Source organism: Sus scrofa, chromosome 1, assembly GCF_000003025.6.
Source record: "Sus scrofa isolate TJ Tabasco breed Duroc chromosome 1, Sscrofa11.1, whole genome shotgun sequence".
In the NCBI taxonomy this organism is placed as follows: domain Eukaryota; kingdom Metazoa; phylum Chordata; class Mammalia; order Artiodactyla; family Suidae; genus Sus; species Sus scrofa.
Window position 1 is genome coordinate 182666798 of NC_010443.5, and position 25184 is coordinate 182691981.

At 36.0% G+C, this 25184-nt stretch overlaps 1 protein-coding gene across 7 annotated transcripts in view; it reads right to left on the reverse strand.

Annotated features, from left to right (window-relative positions):
- DDHD1 (DDHD domain containing 1) overlaps positions 305-25184 on the reverse strand; it is an 87425-nt gene continuing 62545 nt past the window's right edge. For 4 of the 7 annotated variants that reach the window (XM_003121797.4, XM_005659960.3, XM_021102167.1 and 1 more), the window contains 7 exons: positions 23518-23780; positions 22037-22112; positions 16212-16361; positions 13293-13545; positions 11930-12118; positions 9079-9162; positions 305-3250 (listed from right to left, as the gene is read on the reverse strand). In XM_003121797.4, the coding sequence (XP_003121845.1) occupies positions 3066-3250; positions 9079-9162; positions 11930-12118; positions 13293-13545; positions 16212-16361; positions 22037-22112; positions 23518-23780 (1200 nt within the window). In that variant the 3' untranslated portion in view covers positions 305-3065. The remainder of the gene's footprint in view (positions 3251-9078; positions 9163-11929; positions 12119-13292; positions 13546-16211; positions 16362-22036; positions 22113-23517; positions 23781-25184) is intronic. The other 3 variants (XM_003121795.4, XM_021102176.1, XM_021102160.1) reach the window with 1 other exon arrangement.

Sequence of the window (25184 nt, forward strand, 5' to 3'; positions counted from 1 at the left end):
TGTTTACATGTCACAGTCTGAGGGCTTCTACAGGACATGATCAGTGTGAGAATATCCAAAGGCTACAGATGCTGCTCAGTAGAATTAAAACATAAGATCCCTAAGGCCTGCTTCAATATAGTTATTGGGAAAGAAAGTACATTTTGTAATTATGTTCTAATATACCATAATTACTGATGAAAAAAAAGTTATGAACAAAACATTCTCCTTATTCTAAGTTTAAATAACTCTTAGGAACCTAACTGGATTAAAACTGAACAATCTGACCAGTACTCAGAAGAATCATCATAGCATGTACACAAAATAGAGAATAAAATTTTAATGGTATCAAAAACAGAACTTTTGGCCAATTTAGTACTTGCCGGAATAAACTTGCAAAATGTTACTCAGTAACTGACTTAGCTTCTAAATCAAGCTAGAATTACATACTCTGTATATTACTTGAGTATATACAAGTACATTCCATGGTAACATGCAGAGACATGGAAAGAAGAAGAGTACTGTAAAGTCAAAATTGCCATCTCTGTTGATGGAATAATGAATTGAAGGCAAAACACCTGTCCAATAATACAGAGTATCTCATTTTGAAAAAGTGGTTTCTTTTTTGGTTTTTTTTTTTTGTCTTTTTGCCATTTCTTGGGCCGCTCCCGCGGCATATGGAGGTTCCCAGGTTAGGGGTCGAATCGGAGCTGTAGACGCCAGCCTATGCCAGAGCCACAGCAATGCAGGATCCGAGCCGTGTCTGCGACCTACACCACAGCTCACGGCGACACGGGATCGTTAACCCACTGAGCAAGGGCAGGGACGGAACCCGCAACCTCATGGTTCCTAGTCGGATTCGTTAACCACTGCGCCACGACAGGAACTCCTGAAAAAGTGGTTTTGAATGTTTTTCTTTTCAAGAATTCAAATAACTTTCATGTGGTTAAATTTGATTTTTTTCCCCTCAATATGAAAAAAGGGAAGCACATATATCCTAATAGCTATGGGAACTTACTTTTCTTCTTCAATATCAAATTAAAAAGATTTGATTTTGCTCTTCTCAGGTAAAAAGGGCTGTCTAGTGGTTAAGTATGAATCCCTTAAAGCTCTTAGGCATTTGAGTGTCATACCACCCACAACAACATAGGCTCAAAAACCTTTAACGATACAGTCACGAGACATGAGTTTAATTCTCCTGAGAACTAAATAGACCTACAAAATAAACAGGGTATAAGAATGACCTGAGTTTACAGGAATCTCTAAATTCGAAAGACATTGCTTCAGCTTTGCTAAGATCGCATCAAAAGCCTTTTATAGCAAAAGTTTCTTAGTGAGTCACATATTTGGGCATGAAGTCTTGGGATCTTTTCAAGCACTAAAAAGTGTTTTATGTTTTGCAAATCTAATGAAAGGCCAAAAAAGATAGAGGACTGACAGTGCTGAGTAAAACCTACAAGCCAAAGATTCTGCTATCTTATAAAGAAAGGAGGTGAGATGTGTGACTGACCAACTTTGCTCCCAGTTTGACTGTGATTCCTGGAAAGCTAAGATAAGCAAAGACAGCACCTTAAGTGGAACCTAGTGGATGACACTCAGAAGGGAGGGTTGGCTGTGGCAGAGAGGCTACTGATCTCCTTCTTCTAAGTAACTCCTCCTCTGTGTGTGAGAACCGAAGAATGTACATGACTAGGAGGGTAAAGTACTGGCTTCACAGTCTTTTCTTCAAATTATGAATGGCAACTTCTGTTATTATTGTTTGCGAAATAAGAGGTCACACATGAATTATTAGCCAATGAACAGCACATAAAAGAATATGGTCAGTCTTCAAAGTGAATTCTTCCGATTTGCTCTGTAATATAATCCAAGGCACTTTAAATATTTTGTTGCCTTAGTGTATTAACATGTAACATGAAAATAATACTCATTTACTTACCTCAGGGAGCTACTACATAGATTATTGACTCTCAAAGCACTTTGAGCTCCTCAGATGAAAAGCACTGTGGAAAAAATTACAGCTGAGGAAACTTCTCCAATGCCCTGAACTATTGTGCCTATGTCTCAATTATGATTCCTTTACACTTTAAAAATAAACTTTGTTAGTGACACTCCATCCCCTTTTTGTATGTTGTTTGGCACACAGATATTTATTTATACATTTAAATAGTTGTTATACTCCCCACTCCAAAGAACTTTACTAATTTTCCAGTAAAGTTAATTAATGTACCCATGATGGAATACTGTGTTAGGTTTAGAAAACTTTGGCTTTCTCTGAGGTAATGTGACATAATAAAAAGTTCATTTTTTCCAAAATAACTGAACTACCATTACTTGTGTGAAACTATAAGTTTTTAATGAAAAAAATACTGAAAGTATGCCACAGTGTCTATATATTCATCTGAAGAGTACAAAGATGGAGTTCTGAGAAAAAACGGTCTTAACACTATAGAAAATAAATGTGGTTCTTATATTGTTCAAAGGAAATATTTAAAAAATGTAATGTTTCACACAATGACATAAAGCAATTAGTTAGAGGTAATAAATTAGAAATACAGTAGCTCAAATGTTTTTTAGCATTAGTTCTTTGAAACAAGTTAAACTCAAAACATTTTAAATCTGTTATATTCATGTTTCAAAGGAACTGTGGAAATGGAAGCTTTCATAGAAATCTAAAACAATGATACCACGTTGTGATCTTTATACAGAATACCCTGAACCTTAAGCATTTGAGATTTATAACACATTTTGGTTAGTAAATTAGATTCAACCCATTACTATGCCTTTATATTTGGAAGAAGTTAGGTTGTGATTAGAACCCTGCAGTCTACCCAAACCTTCCTCACTTCCAGGTCTTGTTTGATTCTGTAGGGGGTTCTGTCAGACTCATAATTAAAATGATGAAAACTAAATAACTTTTTTCGGACTGAACATACGTTTTGTTTTTAAATAATATAAAGTGCTTTTAAATTAAAATCTTCTTGCCCTAAACAAAACTGAGACATATTTAAACTTGAAACTTTCATATCTTGACATACATATTTTAACAGAAAAAAATCAGTTTGGGGCCACTAATGTCCTTTAGGAGTTCAGATTGGATCTAAATTGGGTTTTGCATTATTGTCATGCTTGTCATGTTTATACATGAAGGTTAAAAGAAAGAGGGCAACATCCAAGGACGACCAATAGGCAGTATGCGACGTGACAGCTGACCAATAGCGACTCTCCACAAGGCCTTCTCTGAGTTCAAAATCAATTCTGTGATCCAATTCCCCTAAAAAGAGAAGTCAAACACATGTATAAGTATTATAATAAGACTGGTTCTATAGACTTGCTAGAATTGAGAATAAAAATTTACCTAATAGAAGTGATTCTCCTAATTATTACTATCACCATTTTAAAGTGACTTTCTACTCTAATATTATAGAAAAAAACACCCAAGAGCCTCAGTAGCTCAGGATTCTATTTGGTGAGTCCTTTCCTTTGTATGCATTCTATATAGAATACTAAAGTAGGAAAAACAAAATCTCACTTGGTGTCATAGAGTGTATTTGGAGTAAAGAAACTGGGCTCAAATCCAGGCTCTCCCATTTAATCTTTGTGCCTAATCTGTAAAATAAAGAGAACAGCCTTCTCGCAGAATTATGGGCCAGGCTTATAAGGCCTGTAGGAGTGCAACAGGACACTCAAAGGCTGCTCCACTGGCGAGGCCCTTTATAGTTAGGATATGTTGGAAGATAACATTGATTACAGTCCTAGACTGTTTTCTTCCTTACTTGGCTGAGCTCCTCAAGGGTGGCCACAAGGCACCCTCATCTGCATCCAGTCAGCAGGGCCTAACCTGCACCTAGGTGTCCAGGAAAGGAGGAACTTTAAACTGGGAGGAGCAATGGCAGTCTTGAGAGGAAGGATTTCATTCCCTAACAGTGTTGGCCTCAAACACTTCAACGAATTCAATCAGGATTTTTCTAAAACAAAATGTCCTTGCAATACCTGTTAGAGAAAAATCACCTTAACAAATCAAGGCTCTAAGAAGATTGTGGTCGGTTCAGCTAATAAATCCTTAAAGATAAAACACTTAGAAAAATGGTAATTTGATCTTCAGGAACTCCTTTAAAACTGTCAATGAGCCATACAGTACTTTGAAGGGTCTGTCTTAAAAACAAAAAGCGAACCACTAAAAGTGGTTCAGACACTCAAAGTCTGTTCTTTAGAGTGCCAGCAGATATGAAAAGTAAAAGCTAGCAAAAATTGAGGATAGAGAAAAAAGTTAGGTTTTGTTTTACACTAGGAATTTGGTAATCACATATAGGAAATCACATCACTTTAGAGACTGATTTCATATAAACATTTAGCTATTACTTATTTTAAGGTTTGTGACAATATCATGCAGTAATTTAAAAATGCATTTACAGTTGTTATTTTTCTACTCAATTGTGCTTTCCTGACAAAGACTGTCCACGGATCTATCTATACATTTTCAGATAAGGTTTACACTTAAAAACAGCATAAATACCTAATTAGGATATAAAACACTTGTAAAATATATTGACATAGGCTTTTTACAAAGTTTTTTTTTAAACTGCTACTTTTCTCATTTCAATTATGATAAGCTAATCCACACTAAGACAGAAATAGTTGAATTCCATGTGTAGAACTGTGGGATAATAGTGTCATGTGCTGTGTGTATTAAATTTGTAAGTACTGGAGTTCCGGTAGTGGCGCAGTGGTTAACGAATCCGACTAGGAACCATGAGGTTGCGGGTTCGGTCCCTGGCCTTGCTCAGTGGGTTAAAGGATCCGGCGTTGCTGTGAGCTGTGGTGTAGGTTGCAGACGCGGCTCGGATCCCGCATTGCTGTGGCTCTGGTGTAGGCCAGCGGCTACAGCTCCGATCAGACCCCTAGCCTGAGAACCTCCAAATGCCACGGGAGCAGCCCTAGAAAAGGCAAAAAGACAAAAAAAAAAAAAAAAAATTGTAAGTACCTTCTGGCACAAGAGACAAGAAGATGGAAAGAGGAAACTGGAATTCTTAAGCATGATGAAGAGGAGTCAAGGTGAAGTTATTTATAAAGAAAAAAAGAGAAGTAAGAGGAAAAGCGGAAGAGATGGAAAACATACTCATTAATATTGGTGAGGATCACACCAAGGTATAATTTCTATGAACTCACTTCTAAATGACACTGTAAATGTCTTCCTGGTCCAACAGTCTTAGGTTAAATTATTGTTTTAAAGTCAAAGAAAGGGAGATTTTCCCTGTTGTAAATAGTGGTCTTTGCCTCTACTTTGATTTTATGTCCCTGGAATTAATTCTTAATATTCTATTACTGTGCCGCACTGCCTTTTCATATACTATAAATAAACTCAACTGATAAACTTACTGCTCCATTACATTATATGCCCTTGTAATTCTTACCACTTATAGATCTTTAATAAATGTCACTAACTAGATTAGCCCTTCCTATCCCTTTTTATTTATCTGTAGGTTGTCCCTATCAAAATGGGAAGTAGGTGGCCAACTTATACCTGATGAACCTATTTTAGCCTCTCATTTTCCTTAAAAGGCAGGCAGTCTGGCTGCCATTACAGATGACCTCACATTTCTGTTGATTTTGCAGGCAGATGGACAGAGCAGGTAGGCCTGTATCTTCTCCCTTTATACAGATCACAGAATTCCTAAGGAGTGAAGCTGCTATATGGCAGTACCATTCTATATGTGCTGTTAGATGGGTTCTTGGCCAAAGCAGGCCCAAATCTTTATGGAGTTGCCTTTGACCTACTTTCTCGAACCGGTGGCACCAAACAGGTTAGCAGTTTTTTTCCTAGTTTCTTTCACTGAGTTAGGTCAAGGAGAAAGAAGAACATAAAATTGACACTTTATCCTTTCTCTCCTGAGTGCTTACGTGCTGAAATTCCTCTATCTACAAAAACAAACAAACGAAAACCAATGAGATTCCAGAACAGTTGGAGAGAAGTAAAAATGAAAAAAAGACTGTTGACTTTTAACAACTGTCAGCAGTTTGCTTACAGTTTTACAACACAGATTATTTTCTTTTGGGGGAACTCATGCACATGGGCAATTTCATTCCCTATTCCCCGAGGTGAATGTCTGCAACATACACAGTCTGAAGGTAGAGTGTCCTCAGCACTGTGTTTTAAGCAGAGAATTCTTTTGTGCACAGGGCCTATCAATATGGATATGGTGTTAAAAAGTAACATATATAAAGGGAAAGTAAGCTTTTTAGTATAATGTGTACTAACTGGATAGGAAGTACACATTTCTCTATTTAATGGAAGTGTCAACCTTCCTAGAGAGAAATTTTCAAAAACTTAATGAATCTTAAAATTATCTTATTTGTAAATAATAACTATAGTCATAATTGTATGCTTTGGCCCTCCAAGTAGATACCAAGAAAAATACTTAAAAGTACTGGCAAAGGAAACTGGGTTTCCCAAGGACTCGTGAAAGATTCATTTATAATAAGAAAGATTATGCTCAGAGTTCTTATTGATAAATTATGTTTTCTTCTTCTTCTTCTTTTTTTTTTTTTGCTTTTTAGGGCCACACCTGCGACATATGGAAGTTCCCAGGCTAGGGGTCGAACCCGGGCTACTGCCGCTGGCCTACACCATAGCCACAGCCATGCAGGATCTGAGCCACGTCTGTGACCTACACCATAGCTCATGGCAATGCCAGATCCTTAACCCACTGAGCAAGGCCAGAGATCGAACCCCCATCCTCATGGATCCTAGTTGGGTTTGTTAACCGCTGAGCCACGAAGGGAACTCCTATCTTCTTATTTTTGTGGTGCTTCAGAGCGACTATACATTTCAGGTGGTTAGGTGTTTGACCTCCAAGGAATATTTACATTTTCTGATTTATCACAGCTGCAAACATACTGAAGAATATTTTCTAACCATCTTATTGAAAAAAATAAGACTCCATAATGAGTTTTATATTCAGTTCTCATTTCTGCCTCCCAAATTTCCCATCATTAATCTACCCTGAGAGACATTCAGATACCTAATATTTGACAACATATGGACTATCTGGGTAAATACAGGCTCTGGATAAATGCTGAATATAAAGAAATCCCCGGAGATGGCCAATTTGTGGACCCTCCACAATCTGGTTTGAGAAACTTTCCCAATCATATTTAGAACTACTCCCTTTCACTCATTCTTGGTTCTTCTCAAGAAAACTAACTTCTGGTTCTCTCTATACCCTGTGCTTCCCACCTCTGTGTTTTTGCTTACGTTGTTTCTTCTCTTTGAATTGTCTTTTCATCTCTGCTTGTCCAAATTTTACTTCTACAAATCCTTTTGATTTATCCAGGTGAAAGTATTGTCTCATTCCTTAGAAATGATAGCAGCCTTTACCTGTACCTCTGTTATGAGGCTCATCACATTCTGCCATATTATCATCATTATTTTTGTAGTTATCTACTTTCCTTACTAGAATATATGCCCCCTAGAAAATACTTAATTTCCACACCAGAATTTAGGATCTTCATGGGCAGTAATGAAGTCTGTTTCATCTTGGTATCTTTTCTAGTTGACTACCTACTGGGCTTACGGTAAACATTTAATGAACAATTGCTGAATGAATAAAAACAGGAGAAAAAAAGAGAAGCCATATACATATTACCATCTGAATCAGTGTGGTGAAGTTATGATTAGAGGTCTAATTGCTTAGGTAGTTGGGATGGTTTTAAGATAGTGGATGTAAGAATTATTTGAATGCGGGACAAATATACAAGTAGATTATTTTCCTTCCTCCTACTAAATATGCAAAAAGCACAAATCAATGATTTCTTTATGGAAGCGACCATTATAAGTGTCAGGACCTGAGGGAGCACTGATATAAGATCATTTTGGGGGGGGATTTCACTGAGATAGATCAACACAAACTGGTGTTATGGAGCCAAAAAATCAAAGCAGCTTGTTATGTTAAAATACTGTTTTGGAATCTTTACCAAGTAAGAGTTTTTTTTTTTTTTTTTTTTAAATAGAAAAAATAGAAAATTAGCACAATAACATGAAAATCAGCATTTATAAATACTGAAATTATAAAATTAGGACTGGTTAAAAATCCAAGGAAAAAGTTATTTTATATATATATATGTATATTTTTGTTGTTGTTGTTGTTAAAAGACAGAATCCAGGAGTTCCTTTCATGGCTCAGCAGAAATGAATCTGACTAGTATCCATAAGGATGCAGGTTCAATCTCTGGCCTTGCTCAGTAGGTTGAGGATCTGGCGTTGCCGTGAGCTGCGGTGTAGGTCACAGACGTGGCTTGGATCCTGCGTTGCTGTGGCTGTGGTGTAGGCTGGCAGGTATAGCTCCAATTCAACTCCTACCCTGGGAACGTCCATGTGCTGTGGGTGTGGGCCTGAAAAGACAAAAAAAAAAAAAAAAAAAAAAAAAAGACAAAATCCAATATTAAAAAAAGTAGAGAAAGGAGTTGTAGATAAAGGAATGAGAAGTTAATAGTAAAATAGTTTAAAACTGCTGAGATTAATCATTACTGATACATTTTGAATCTCCTGAAAATTAAGAGACTGAGAATATCTCTTGCATCCAATATTATTAATTTTTTCAAAGAAAACATACACCTCTAAAGAACATTAAATATCTGTGTTGAAACCAGGTATCAGCTATGGCATACCAAAAGCCCTAGGGGTAATGTTACTGATATCTGAAATAACTAGGAATGATTAAATTCTTTATGCTATGAAATCCTTCTGTATCTAAGTATATTACATGAAAAGAACAGTGGGCCTTTTTGAAGGCTTTAGGACAGCTGAGAAGAAAGAAAATGTCCTAATGCTTTTCTCCCCTCTCTAAAAGGGTGCTTCTTTGTAGAAGCATAGAGGACTATCAGATACTTTAGCACATTAAGTATCTAATCTATACTTGCTCTTCAGAACCACTAACATTTAAGATCAGAAAATACAGGAAGAGAACACACACAAAAAACGGCTGTCATGGCAACATTCAAGCTGATATCACAGAAGAACTGATCCAATTTTTCAATGAGCAGAAGAAATCTAAATAGATAATTTTGAAGTGTTCTGAATGCTATTCCTGACATATACCATACCGAGGGTATTATCTTTATTCTGCATTACATTTTCCGGAAAAAGAAGTTGTGGGAGATTAAAGAACGATTCCTGAAGTCTGAAATCTGTGAAAAAAAAAACACAAGATGCTGTAAAGTGTTGGCTGATGGTTACAACTGGCCTTCAATGATGCAGTGGCCAAAAGTTAGAACAATACTCCCAAATAAACTGATTAAACCTAGCATGCATAAAGAAGTACAAACTTTGGTTATTGTGAAGAGCTCTTTTATGGAAAATGTAAACATAACTAACTTTGAAATACAATGTTGCAAACTGTTAACACCCAGGTATCCCCCCAATTTATAGTTCATTCAAGTTTTAACCTAGAGGGTAAGACAATGCTAAAAGAAACAGATACTATGTTATAAAAAATGGGGGTGGGGGGAGGGGAGGGAGGAGGTGGCATAAGAAAGCAAACAGTAAAACCACTGGAAATAAGCCTATACTTTTCAAAAGAAACAAAGCATAACTAGGTAAGATGCTTCAACTTGATGTCAATAAGGTGGTTTCAACTGCCAACACTAACTCTTCAAAGAAACCCTGACTGATCATGAATTCAGTCTGTGTCTATTTTACCACCCTCAAAAAGCAAGAGAATCAAAGTTGGTAGCTTCAGAATAAAGGTTTTCAAGAAGAACTGAGGCAGTCAATGTGAGCAGAAAGAAAGGAAGCCAGAATCACCTAATCACAGTGACCAAATTCCACAAAGATTTAAGGAAGAAAGGTTTTATGATCTGCAAGATAGAGCCAAAATAGCAGTTATGATTTAAGAAATTTGTCTAAATCAGGATTACATATTAAAGTATACTATTGAAGCAAGTCCAAGAATTAGGCAAATCTTGGGGATTTGATTTAAAAGGCATAACTTTACTCTAGTAGAAGTTCAATTTTAAAAGTTGAATCTTTAAAATCTGTATCTAAAGATGAATATATATAACTAAGAATCATGTTTAGCTCATAGTTGAGTCTATAGTTGGCGAGGAATTAACTATTAGGACAAAGAATTCATAAGCAAGAATAACAGAAAATGTATTTTGTTAAGATATCAAACTATAATGATACAATACAGCTAAGTATCTCTACTCACTTGTCCTAGAAGAAATAGGTTTCTCCTTTATTATTTTGAAATTTCTGTGTTAAATAGTAAAAAACCCCAAAACAGTTTTCTTCCCTCAGATTTTATAGACCTCTCTCTGTAAGTCTTCATTACCCTTTCTCTGGGGCTCAAATTCTACCCTGCTCTTCTTGTTCGCTAGTTAACTCCAATGTGTTAAGCATCACTGTGGTACATTAACATTCTAAGGAACTGTTTACCTGCCATCTTATAAAATTCTCTGAAGTTACTTTTCCTCAGAAGTTTATAGAGTTTTCTTTTGACATCTGCATGTTACAACAGAATTCTGTATTTTCAAAATCTCATTTCTGATATTAAGTGGAAGTCAGAATTTAAGTCAGTATAGCAACTCTTATAAGGCAGTGTTTACAATTATAAAATTTTCAGTACTCAAAGTCTGAGGTAGATAGGGTTATGTTTCAAAAAATGTTATTGGCCCAAAGAGGAATATCTGACTCAGAAATGTTAGGATAATTCATCCTGGATTGGGTCTGACTGTGGAGAAAGATCTAGCCTCCAGGACTGTCACACCTGAACTACCTTTTTAAGTAAGTTAAATGACAATAATGAATGAATGACAATAAATGCTGGTTGTTTTAAAATTTAGAGTAGCAGATACAGCAAGAAAACAAGGCTCTAAGTATCTGAAATGAAATGTTTAAACATTTTTAGAGAAAGAAAATAAAGTTTTCTTCTTGTTATAGTTTAGGATTTAGCTAGTTTCAGAATTTACATTTTCTTACATAAGTCAATAGAAAACTAGGACTTGTCTTATTAGTTATATTTTACTGGACACTTAAAATATGGTTTAAATTTAGATCCTCAGAAGTAAATATATATAATAAGTGCATCAGTGTCTCACAACTATTCAAGATTTTAGACCATATAAATCCACTGGAAAAGGTTAAACAAAGCTCCATTCTAATGCTAAATCCAGTATAATGACCATTCATCCACTCATATCCTGAGTATCTACTTAGACAAGGTAGCTGGGATAGGACTGGAGGCCACACAGTAAGTAGATCGAATACAATGAAAGCTTTAAAGGTTCTAAAATTAGGTTGGATGAAGAAGACTGTGGAATTAGCACCAGGATGGCTTTGGCATAGCAGTTTAAAAAAAGTATCAAGAATAGATATAGCATATGTTTGAAGCAATTACATGAATTGTTTTTGTTTTTAGGGTTGCACAAGTGGCATGTGGAAGTTCCCAGGCTAGGAGTCTAACTAGAGCTGCAACTGCCGGCCTACACCACAGCCACAGCAACTCGGGATCCAAGCTGCATGTGAGTGAGGCCAGGGATTAAATCTGCATCCTCATATATACTAGCTGGATTCATTTCCACTGTGTTCCACTGTGCCACAGTGGGAACTCCCAAAGCAATTACATGATTTTTTTTAAAAAAAAAAAACTACTTTACAAAAATCAGGAGGTGCTTACCACAAGAAGACCTGTTTTATGCTTGATGGGTAGGTAAGACACAAGGCCCTGGTTATTAATATTCTTAATTCACCAATGCAGAGAGTAAAACTGCATTTACCTGGGGATTATTATTCTTACAAATTTAAGTAGAGGAAAGGCACTTTTTCTTTAAGAGCTAAGGCATGCTTTCTTTAGATTACAGAGTCGATTGCTAGTATTAACATCGTAATCCTCTCTGTTCTCCTCAAGTTTTAAAAAGACAGAGTATAAACTTGGAAAGAACAATATGAACTAACATGCAGAGTCAAGAAAGCCAGAGCTACTATGTGGAAGGGTCTGCACTGCCACGGTGGTCGTAGGAGGTGAGGTGACCGGTTTCTTCTCGTCTTCTACAGCGTCTCTTGTCTCCGATGGCTGTGATGTAGATGAACGTCCAAATCTTGAGAACAACATTCCTCCAAGTCCCTTTCCGATGCTTGCAGCCCCTGCATTTTATGATACAGGGCAATCATTCTGCTGAATTACACCACATACCAAGTTAAAGAGCACCACCCATAATTACAGTCAGTTGGCAGAGGAATCAAGTCCTAGTCATGTTTTTCCAGGGTGGGAACATAAGAAAACTACAATTTATATTGTAGGTTTCTAAATAAAGATGGTGCTGAATAGAATAAGAGTTGTAAAAACTCCAGGAATACAGCTTACAAAGGAAGAGATTCTGTTTTATTTAGGATTGTTATTTGTTTGTTTTGACTGTCTCCATTGGATGCAGAAGTTCCAGGGCCAGGGACTGAACCTGAGCCACAGCAGCAACCCAAGTCACAGCAGTGACAATGCTGGATCCTCAATCTGCAGTGCCATCAGGGTACTCTGCTATTGGTTGTTTTTTTTTTTTTAAGTATTTCATAAGATTAAAAATGTTAATAAAAGAACCATGCCATCACATGGGCATATGTTTACTATTGATATGATTTCTACTAAAGTTTAGTGCGTATGCTGTAAAAAGCTATGAATAAAAAAAAGCTATGAATAAACAATCTGATGAAGTCAAACATCAATGAGTCTAGCAGATAAAGCTTATTTATAGTGCCATCTTGTGGCATTTTATATTAAGGCAACTCATAATCAAAAGCAACGGAAAAGGGCAAATTAAAATGGCACATAATTGAGCTCCACTGCTACACCAAATGTGGCTGGTACTGGAGATAGTTCAAAGAAGAATTAAATATCCTTGCTGCCCTGAGAAAGAACACATTTTGAGAGACACTTAGGACACGGATCAGAGAACTAGTTGTCAGGAGCACCCTTAGTTCTCAAGTACTCCCTCACTTCACAGATAAGGAAGCAGAGCATTAAAAACGATGTGACTTCCCAAGATCTCACAGTAAGTGATGGGGTCAAGATTAAAACGAGGGAAATGACTCCCAGAACGTTTGTGCATCCAGTTATCTCATATCTTTAACTACAGGATCTAATCTAATTAGAGAACTTTAGGACTTTTGCCCTCAAATATGAACAGTGAGACAGTAATTAACTCTAAACATGAGGATTAACTGTTGGATATTTTGTAATATACAGAGTATTTCCAACTACCTAAAATTTAATGCCTATAAAAAAGTGCTTAAATTAATTGATAAGAAATAATTGAAGAGAAATTACCTAATATACTTGCTTTGCCTATATTTGTTATAGATTCCCCATAGTGTCGGCGGGCCAAGACTGGTGAGGTCACAGGGCTTGGTACTGTTGAAATACCTTCATTTTCTGAAACTGAGGTAGGTTCTTTTGCTGGGTGAAGAAAGCTTGGCTTCATACACTCATAAGGTAGAGGATTGGAAGTATTATACCAGTGGATCTGGACAGGTGAAATGTTGCTGTAGTGTTTCAGTATTAACGGTTCTAATCTATAAGCCTTAATTAAAAAAAAAAATCAAAGAAACACAACATTAAGGCACAATGTTTGGATTTTAGTAAACGGTTTATTTTTATTCTACTGCATGCTCAGTAGACCTTAGGAAATATTTATTATCACCATGCTCTAAGCAACTGAACTAACTGGCCACCCCTTTTAGGGAATATTTAAAAACCTGATTTTCCTAACATGTATCCCCATTTTTTTCACTGTTAATAATACATAGTTTGTCTAATTATATATCCTTAATGATGCCACAAAAAATAGTGTTAGCCTTGGCTAATTGTGCCCATTAATTAGTTTTTCAAAGAAACAGATTCATTTTTATCATGTTCTGATATCACCTAATATTTAGATTCATGTTAGTCTCACAAACAAATTAAAGCAGTAAACAGTAAACTGAAGCATAGCAAATAAGACCAATTTTTAATATCTAAGCTCCTAGTAAACTGTATTTTCAAATAGAAATTAACACAGAACACATAATTTAGATGATGACACAAGACCATTTGTCTAAAGTGAAGGAGGCGCACTATAGCAGAAAATGCAATGGACTTGGCTTCAGAATTCCCCAGTTCACATTCACTTATTAACTAGATGACACTTACCAAGTCACAAGGTCTCAGAGCCTCAGTTTTCTAAGCTGTAGTAAGGAGATAATACGTGCAACTACTTCACAAAGACGTTAAGAAGAATAGGTATCTTTGGAAAAGCTGCCTAGCACAGTTCTGACATAAAGTATTAAAAAAAATCACAGAAAAACTAAAAAAATGAATAATAAAAAATAATTTATAATGAGTTTGGAAGTCTCCTATACAACACAGCTGACCCTTGAACAACAAAGGTTGAACTGTGTGGATCCACTTATACATGGATTTTGTACACGATCTTCAGCTGGTTGACCTTGTGGTTGGAGCCATGGATACAGAGGGACTGTAAAATAACGCCAATTTTTGACTGAGTATAGGGTTGGCACCTCAACCCCCAAGTTCTTCATGGGGCAACTGTACAACAAAGTTTAAGATTATACAGAGTACATACTGAAAGCTCAGAGTTTTCCAACAAACACAAGTTCACTTCCAAGTTATAAGAGAGCAAAACGAATGGTTTTTTTCTTTTGTCTTTATAGGGCTGCATGCACAGCCTATGGAAGTTTCCAAGCTAGGAGTCAAATGGGAGATGTAGCTGCCAGCCTATGCCACAGCCATGGCAACGCTGGATCCTAGCCACATCTGCAACCTACACCACAGCTAATGGCAATGCCAGATCCTCAACCCAACTAGCGAGGCTAGGGACTGAACCCACATCCTCATGGATACTAGTTGGGATCATTCCTGCTGAGTCACTTTGGGAGCTCCTAAAAAGAATGTATATAATGAAATGGTCAATGTCTAGTTGGATATTTTGCACATTATGTTTAACTTAATTCTAAAAACCTTATGAGGTAAAATATTGTCATCTGTATCTTATAGATAAAAAATAATTTCAGAAGTGACTTGGCCTAGATTGTGCAATCTGTATTTGAATCTAATACTAGAGTTCATTTCAATGAAATTTATTTATTAAATATAGCAGGTTTTGATGCTTTAATGTATGGGTGCTTTTCTAAAATTCTTGTGTTTAGTCAATGTCATATTTATTTGGCACTAGCTAAAGATCTTTTAAAGGACAATTATATAAGGCTGTTTTTCAGAGAATAAATGCTATTTGAAATACCTTGTCTTATCTTTATGTTTTATCTAGCCTTGTCCCCAAAAGGACTAAGGAAGCATTTTTTCATTTAAAAATGCTTACCTGGCATTAAACTGTTTACCTAGATATGAGATCCTTAGAGTGTTTACATTAAAAAACATATTTACAGTAAAAACGGAAAATGTAAAAATCCAAGATGTTATAATTTCATCAGGCTAAAATAAACTCTTCTACTTTTTCATGTTAACATAATATTTAAGTATTTTCATTTCTAAAAGGATCTAACAAACATAGTTTATTTTGTAGCATGCTTTGAAGAAAAAAGTATCTGAAGCAGGATTTTTAAAATTTATGGTTGCTGCTTTACTGGTATTTCAACTGATTAAAAATCTGAAAGTCCAGAATACTCCTGTCCCTTGGAATAACTGTACAGAGATAATACTTATACATTATGCTTTTATCCTACAAATACACATAACCAGAACATCTTTAGGGTATTTTATTTGCTAAGCCCTAAATTAACTAAAACACAAATATTTAAAAAATATGAGCTTATGCAAATATAAGAGATAAAGGCATACCTCAGAAATATTGCACGTTTGGTTCCATATCAGTGCAATAAAGTGAATTATACAAACTTTTTGGTTTCCTAGTGTATACCAAAGTTATGTTTACACTACACTTTAGTCTATTAAATGTGCCACAACATCACGTCTAAAAAAACAATATATATATACCTCAATTAAAAAATAAGGCTATTGGAAAAATGGCAACAACAGACTTAATGCGGGGTTGCCACAAAACTTCAGTTTGTAAAAAAAAAAAAAATGCAGTATTTGTGATGCACAATAAAGTGAGGTATGTATTTAAACAAATACTTTCTCATAATTTCAGCAGTATCTTTCAAGATTCCTTATAGATCCTCTTAGAAACAATTTAATATTGAGAGACAAATGTCCATATATGCAACTCACCACTGGATCTGTTGGATGAAAAATGTTTAGTAATCGGTTACAAATCTCTCTGGGCAAAATATGGTCTTGACTTCCAGTGTTTCCTGGGCGGATGCCGCGCAGCGCCAAAAAAACTGCCAGTGGGGATCCCATACAGAAGAAATTCTCAACCTAACATGATAAAGTCAACCTTAATTTTGAAAATGGTAAAACGTTTTTGAAAGAATTTGGACATGACATGAAACATAGTTAAATACAAATAATAAAATTCTCTCCAAATAGATACCTTTTTTTTTTGCTTTTTCTAGGACCATACCTGCGGCATATGGAGGATCCCAGGCTAGGGGTCTAATAGGAGCTACAGCTGTTGGCCACAGCCACGCCAGATCCAAGCCACACCTGCAATCTACATCACAGCTCACAGCAATGCTGGACCCTTAACCCACTGAGCGAGGCCAGGGATTGAACCCACGTCCTCATGGTTCCTAATCGGATTCATTTCCCCAGCACCACAAAGGGAACTCCCCAAATAAATAACTTTTAAAATAAGCTTTGTCTCATCTACATTACTTGTTAAGTATATAACACCATTAATTATTCTAAACAATCTACCCAGGAGAACTTCATTGTTTTTAAATCTAATAGAAAACGAATAACAAGAAAAAAGAGAAGGGGGATTTATTAAACTACCATTTGTGTAAAGTAATAATATATACGTGCTCTAAAATATATAAAGACCGATAAAGGAGAGCTTCTACACTCAAGAGTTTATAATCCTATGGAGGAGGCAGAACAAAATAAGTGCATAATAGAGGGAAAGTGTGCTATAGGAATGTAGAAAAAGGAATGATCATCCCAACTTTGAGGGCTTTGCAAAGGAGGAAGCACTTGCCCTGGCCATAAAAGATGCAAAGGATTACCAAAGTTGGGGTTGGGATACACTGAGGCTGGAAAGAAAGACAGTCCATACTGATAGAACCATGTCAGTATTCTTTCTCACAGAGGAAAGAATCTGGCTTAACTGAGATAACAGAAATAATCTGGTATGGTTGAAAACTGGGTGTGGTGAAAATGTAACTTGGAGTGAGAATGTACAGAATTAAACCTGATTGTTTGACTATGACAGACTTACTTTATTTTATAGGTTGCAAAAGAGAATAGAATTTGACCCATGTTTTAGGAGTAAATCTAGTAGTAACTTGTGGATGAATTGGAAAATTAAGAGGCTAGTGACTTGAAGACAAGTTACAAAACTATTGAAAGAGTTTAGGCAAAAGCTAATCTGAACCCAGGAGGACAAACTGCTTCATTTAGAAATGGAAATTTGAGAAATTCCGGTGGAAGTGAATGAATGCAGATGGGGATTCTGAAGGAGCCAGAGACAGTTCATAAAATTTGGGTACAGCTGACTGGGAAGACAGTGGTTGCATTAATTATAATAGGAAACTCTGAGTAAATCATGTTTTTATTCATAATTAGTTTGAGGTATCTGTAACATACTTGACAGGTAACTGAGAATTGAGGACAAGAGATATAGAATGGATATGTTATCACCATCATAGAAGTGATGTGTGAAACTGAAAGAATGAGTAAGATTGCTTAGGAAGTACACATAATAAAAAGGCTTTAGAAGAACTATGAAGAATGTCTGCTTTTGATTAGCAGGTAAAGGACGTAAAACTACAAAAGAGAGGGTGAATGGAAAACCTCTCTCAAAAGTTCTATATCTTTTTTTTTTGGTCTTTTTTTCCTATTTCCTTGGGCTGCTCCCACGGCATATGGAGGTTCCCAGGCTAGGGGTCTAATTGGAGCTGTAGCTGCCAGCCTACGCCAGAGCCACAGCAACGCAGGATCCGAGTCGTGTCTGCAACCTACACCATAGCTCATGGCAACGCCGGATCGTTAACCCACTGTGCAAGGGCAGGGACCGAACCCACAACCTCATGGTTCCTAGTCGGATTCGTTAACCATTGCGCCACGACGGGAACTCCCAAAAAGTTCCGTATCTTGATGCAAGACATCCCAAGTTCATCCCTCCATCTCATCCCCAACACTAAGTCACTCCAACAGATTTTAACATTCCACTTCATCACCTCTCATCTGGATTATACTGTAACAGTGTTTCTGCCTCCGATTTTATATACCTTTTATCTCTTCCTCATACCTCTGGATTATTCTTTTTTTCCAAATGAAGAAAATATATAGCAATGAATGTATATTTTGAAATGGTACCTTTATGTTAAAGAAGGTTAGAAAAAGTTTTTGTTTTTGTTTTTTATTTTTTTTAAATTTATTTATTTTTTTGCTATTTCTTGGGCCGCTCCCGTGGCATATGGAGGTTCCCAGGCTAGGGGTCTAATCGGAGCCATAGCCACGGGCCTACGCCAGAGCCACAGCAACACGGGATCCGAGCCGCGTCTGCAACCTACACCACAGCTCATGGCAACGCCGGATCGTTAACCCACTGAGCAAGGGCAGGGACCGAACCCGCAACCTCATGGTTCCTAGTCGGTTTCGTTAACCACTGCGCCGCCACGGGAACTCCTCGTTTTTGTTTATTTTTAAAGGACTGGGTAACTTTAAGATGTTTGATGGCTGAAGAAATTTAACTTATGTTAAGAAAAATTAATAGTGACAGGATGAAAATACCAATCTCATTAATCTCATTTCCTCTTCTATAAAGTGAGAAAAGAATAAAAGGTAAAGATACTTCTCTGTTGGCACAGTGAGTTAAGGATCTGGCATTGTCACTGCTGTGACTCATGTTCAATTCCTGGCCTAGGAACTTCCACATGCTGTGGGTGTAGCCAAAAGAAAAAGAAAAAAAAAAAAAAAAAAAAAAAGAAATAAAAGAAAAAAGAAAGAGGGCTGCCAGATGTGGTTTGGAAGGTCCCTTGTGGTCCCCCTTAACCCCTGAAGTTAAGGATCCAGTGTTGCTGCAGCTGTAGCCTGGGCTGCAACTGTGGCATGGGTTGAAGCCCTTGACAAGGTACTTCCACATGCTGTGGGTGTGGCCAAAAAATAAGACAAAGATATAAAAACAGTTGAGGTAGAAGAGAGAGCTATATAAATCCTGTTTCCTCTCTCTCTCTCTCTCTCACACACACACACACACACTAGCAAAATGCTTTTCAGAATTTGCCACCCTCAACTCTTTTTGGCATATTGTTTAAAGCTGGTTAATTCCTGAGATATGGAAAAGAAGGGCTCCGGAAATGGAATTGTATGAAGTACAAAGTTTGCTGCTGCCTCTTCAGTCTGCAATTCCTCCACAAATAACCTACATGTGTGCTTCATGTCCAGTGATGGATCCTCTTTTAGAGCCTGTTGGTGATCACTTGGTATGTATCTGTTTTCCAGGTCACATGCAGTGTGTGGTTGTGTTGCACCCTGCCATTCCCCCATCCATGGAAAATAAAAAATAAAAAGAAATGGAGTTCCTGTTGTGGCTCAGTGGGTTAGGACCCCAACTAGTATCCATGAGGATGCAGGTTTAATCCCTGGCATTGCTTAGTGGGTTGAGCATCTGGCAGTGCCACAAGTTGTGTACATTGCAGATGCGGCTCAGATCCTGAGTTGCTGTGGTTGTGGTGTTGGTCGGAAGCTGCAGCTCCTATTTGACCCCTAGCCTGGGAAGCTTCATACACTGCAGGTGTGGCCCTAAAAAGAAAAAAATAAAATAAATAAAATAAATAAATAAAAAGAAAGAACTGCCAAAGTATGACAGAAGTGCATTTATGCATTGGTCATGTACTTGCTAAGTGTTTGTTAAACTGTTAAATCCATGGATTAAACAACTTTTCTTTCTCTGTTTGTGACTGGTTTGGAGTTTGATAGACAAACACACAAAGGAATTATTCTGTCTCAGATAAAAGTGATAATTGCTTTAGTGTTATCAATATCCATCAAGGGTGAAAGACAGTGGTAGATATTTAGCTTAAACTGCTTGTCCAGAGATGAATAAACAGGAGATGTTACATGATTTGGCTAATGTTACATAACAAGCTCAGGATCAGAACTAAATTTTCCCACTCTCTAATCCAATGTTTGATTGTTTTTTTCCTTTTTAAAAGTTCAATGGTCACGTGTGATAGATCCAACACTATTATTTTGAAAGTAAACCCATCTGCAAGTTAATAGGCACAGAAAGACTTTTCTTTTTAGAACTCTCAAGTCCTAAATGTTAACCTGTCAATTTATCACATATTCCTTTTAAAATGTCATATTTCTATATTTTTCTCTATAAGTGATTAAATAATTAAAAATTCATATCACTAGACTACATGACTATGCATTAGAAGGATATGCAATTATAGCACATAAATTCTAACAATGTGATACTGAATTTTGAGGTTCTAATATACTTACTGGGTCATACGCAAATCTTTAGTACAAAATCCAGGACATGAAATGAAAAGTTTATTCTTCCTACCAGATCAATTCTATATATTTAACACTGATTATATACAATGATGGTGGTAGAGAGGGAACTCAAATTTCAGGTGGGGATGATTCCAAAGTCCATGCTCTTCGGGCTTTTAAATGTATCATAACTTTACCATGTGGCTTTTAAATGTCTAAGTTAAAAAAAAAACTTCATAAATGATAGAGATAGACTCAATAAGAAAATTCATACTGTTTGAAAAAAAAAATCTGCATCATTCTATCACTTAACCTGTATGTTAAGTTCCCAAGAAGACATAATATAGTACACTAGACATGGGTACACACCTAACTGGAAATGAGTATTAGGAAACTCGTGTCACATTCCATTTACTACCGCAAAGAAACTGTTACTCAGCTACAGGCCGTGTCCTTTCCAATAGTCAGGTCAATGTCTAGGTCTCTCTGCCACTTTTTATTCTTCTAAACCATTGCTTTTGACAGCTCTATTCTGATGCTCAAAACCCATGAAAAGCTTTCCACTGTCTCTATCAAATATAAGTTCTTTTTCTTCTAGCTATTTCTGCTCTTCACAGCCTCCATGCCCTGTGTCCTGCATATTCTAGCCAAACTGGATTGCTCACCTTGCTCCAAGCTATTTGTGTGCACCCTGTCTTGTGCTTTTGTCATACAAATCTTATTGACTGAAATACCAGCTTTCCATTTTTGGCATAGTCACTGATGTAATTTCACTTCTTTTTCTTTTTTTTTTTTTTGCATTTGTAAAAAAAAATTCCTGAATACATTATTTTTTTTCCTATTGTACAGCATGGTGACCCCATTACACATACATATATATATTTTTTTCTCACATTATCATGCTCCATCATAAGTGACTAGACATAGTTCCCACATTTTTCTTATCATATACAACTAGTTGGTTACTAAGGTCTGTTAATTGTAAATACTGAGTATTTCTCAGAACTGTCTCTATTTTTCTTTTTCACAATTCCAGATTTTTGGTGTTTCTTGGATATACTATGAAGTTATATCCCTCCATGCCTTTGTTTAGGGTGTTTCTTTTACACAGAAAAGCATTTCTCCTTTCCTGTGCTTGTAAATATCCAATTTACTGATATTAAGTACAAACGTCATTCATTTGTAAACCTTTACATGTAAAATTAAACCTTCTTCCTGTGCATACATCATTCTGTGTACTACTAACAGCCCTAGTAACACTGTGTTATCTATTCCAAGGGCTAAGAAACTGTCTTGTCTATTCCTTTCTTAGTAGTACCTAGAAACTAGCAGTGTAGCAGTATTCAACACATTGTAAGTGTTCAAAAATATATTCATTTGAAAGAATAACTAGGAATTCATTTGAACCCTAACAACATGCTTCAAATGATGTTTGAAAGAAAAAACTGAGATAAACAATAGAAATCTCATCTGTCTTTCATTACCTTAAATTTTAAGGCAGGTGTTTGTGTCACAGATGATGCCTTCAATCCATGTAGCCGTTCTTCTATTTCTCTCAGCCTAGAAAGGAGTATGAGATTATGAAAACATTCATATTTATAATTTCATAAGCATTAGATGCTAATTTACTACAGCATTAAGAAGAAAATGAAGACCCATTCCTCAATCCCTCAAATAAATCCTCATTGACAGTACTTAAAAGTATCTGCTTTAGTTCAGAAAGTCTATAAAAGTTTACAAAATAACTGGTAAAAGTGCCCCATTCTTCCAATTCATGCCATTAATAGCTTCTTTTTGAGGAACTTTCAGTAAAATATGAGGCACATACAAATATATGTATATATTTTTATCTTTTAAAAAACCCACACTAAATGTTCATACTATATACACTATTCTATGTTTTTCTTTTTTCTACACTAAGAGTAGAAATAATGCATTTTAGTGACCTTTTCACTTCATTGCCTCCTAATGTACTTCAGTCTTTATAACAATTGTATAATTGTCCATCATACAGATAAACTACAGTTTATTTAACCTTTCTCTGCTGAAAACATTTGGGTTATTTAAATTTTATTCCATTACAATGCTATATATCTACTGATATTTAATAAACAATGGAACTAAGTTTAAATAAAAGGTGTAGTTCCTTTTCTAAGCCTGTTTAAAAAATTTTTTTTTTTACTAGATTTCATATCTAAAATTTGGCTCTGAGGCTTGCTAACATAACATTTTCTTTCAAGACTATCAATTACTTAGATACCATAAAACTTACGTATCTATTCTATGGTACTTAGAGTCTAAATAAAATTCTTAGACAACTTCCATAAGACTAAATAAATTCAATGCTTTCAGTAAAAATTTAGGTCAACTAAACCAGCTGTTTTTATATAATGCTAAGTATCAAAACATAGTGACTTTTCACTGTTTTATCGGAATCAATCAGATTAAGAGAACAAATATAGAACAAATAACCAGAGATGATGAAAGGAATGTAGCAAAGAATCAAAGACAGGAATGCTACAAGTGATCAGATAATTATAACATCTGTGGAAAATATATTTGCCAAGAAAAAAAAGGGCTTTAAATTATTTTCATAATGATAAGAGAGGTAAAGTTCCAATTCTAAGGTTAGTAAAACTACAAAGGATTACAAACTGGTAAACATTTTTAATAAGGATTCTACATAGTGACTCAGCTTGGAATAATTTTTAGATTTCTCTCCTAATAAACTGAAGAAAAGACAGAAGGAAGAGGAAGAAAATAATATCTTATGCTATAGGAAAACACAAGTGATTAGCATGAAAATTAACACTTTCTAGCTTGATTAGCCATCTTATCCAATAATGTTTGTATTCTAAACAAAGTATTTTTTTCTTTATTATGAAAATCTTAAATTTTCTCCTGAGAAGTCCAGTGATTCCATGAGGACATTTTTAAATTCCTTTAAGAGACTAGGATATTTTACCGTCGTTTGGTTACATAGAGTTCATCAAGAAGATGGCGCTCCTCATAGCTCATCCATCGTTCATCAGGCAACTCTTCTTCCTTCTGCAACAACTGTTCATACAAGCGAACTGGATTCCAGCCAGTCATTATGTCATAAGTGATTACGCATCCCAAGGAATGTGACACTATTGAGACTTTACCCCCTTTTTCTTCAAAGTCTGGATTCCGAGAACAGAAAAGGGAATATAATCGATTCAGCTCTTGCTGAAGGCCTTTAACTAGCTGTTTGAAATAAGAAAACATCCAATTAATCATTGACTAATATGAACTTTATTTCTAAACTCAAATACTTAAAAAACAAAACACATTACTGGCCAAATACACCTATGTTATTAAAATTAACTCAGGTGCTTCAGAAACTTGCAGGAAATGAAGTAAAGGTATACATGATATCATAATCCATATCGACAATAAAGAATAAAGGCAGATTTTATCCGCACAGATCCTTTCATAGTCCTTAAACCAATTATTTAAGTCAGTACTTCCAAAAAGTTCCAGGAAGATATTCTAGTAAGATTTACAAAGAGCCTCTGGAAATTTCTTCTCTGTGGCAACATACTCATGTGCAATTCTAAATTCTTCCATCTTATAGTTCTTAAGCCACAATAAATTTCAGGAAAACAATATTTGAGTTTATGGTAACAGGGTTACTAACATACTGCATATGCTATATACCTTACCCATTTAGATAAGAGTAACATAATGAAAGGGCATGGTATGACTGAAGAAAAAGCTAATGCTAATCTACTTAATATTCCAAAATTCCCATTAAGTCGGTAATAAAGATATGAGGAAAGAGTTGTTTTATATGGCTGGTAAACTGGACTTTTTTTAAGGATTAGAGGTTAATGTGGGAAGTATCTTAGCCATTTTTCTTTGTAAAGCTGCTTTCTTTAAAATTTAGCTTTAACAGGAGTTCCCACTGTGGTACAGTGGAAACTAATCCTACTACTATCCATAAGGATTCATACTATCCATAAGGATGAGGGTTCGATCCCTGGCTTCGTTCAGTGGGTCTGGAATCCAGGCTGTGGTATAGGTCACAGACACGGCTCAGATCCCAGTGTTGCTGTGGCTGTGGCAGAGGCTGGCAGCTGCAGCTCTGATTCGATCCCTAACCTAGGAACTTCCATATGCCGTAAGTGTGGCCCTAAAAAGAAAAGCAAACATAACAAAAAAAAGCTTTAAAAAATTAATACTGAATTATTCCATAAAGTGAGAGGAATAAGGTTCTTCTGCTACTCAAATTCATACAGGGACCTGACCTGAATTTAAAGGCAGTTCTGTCCTCTTCCTACCATTGCTTACTACTATTTGATTATAAACTTCCTGCCTGATATTCCTCATTTCAGTACTTCTTAATATGCTGGCTGTTACTGCTACCCTACAAACATTAATTTTGTGTTGCTTCTATTTTCAATCTTGTTTTTGTCTCAAGAGACAACCAGCTTCCATCAGGTTTCACTGATTCAATTCAACAGATACAAAGTGAAAATGATTTACATTCATGCTTGGCAGGGTTGGCAGTGATATGAAGGCCTGGTGCTCCCTCTCATTGCTACCATTTCAGAGCTCTACAATGCAAAACCGAGGTCCAGTTAAGGTTAGTGAAACCATGCTTAGTAT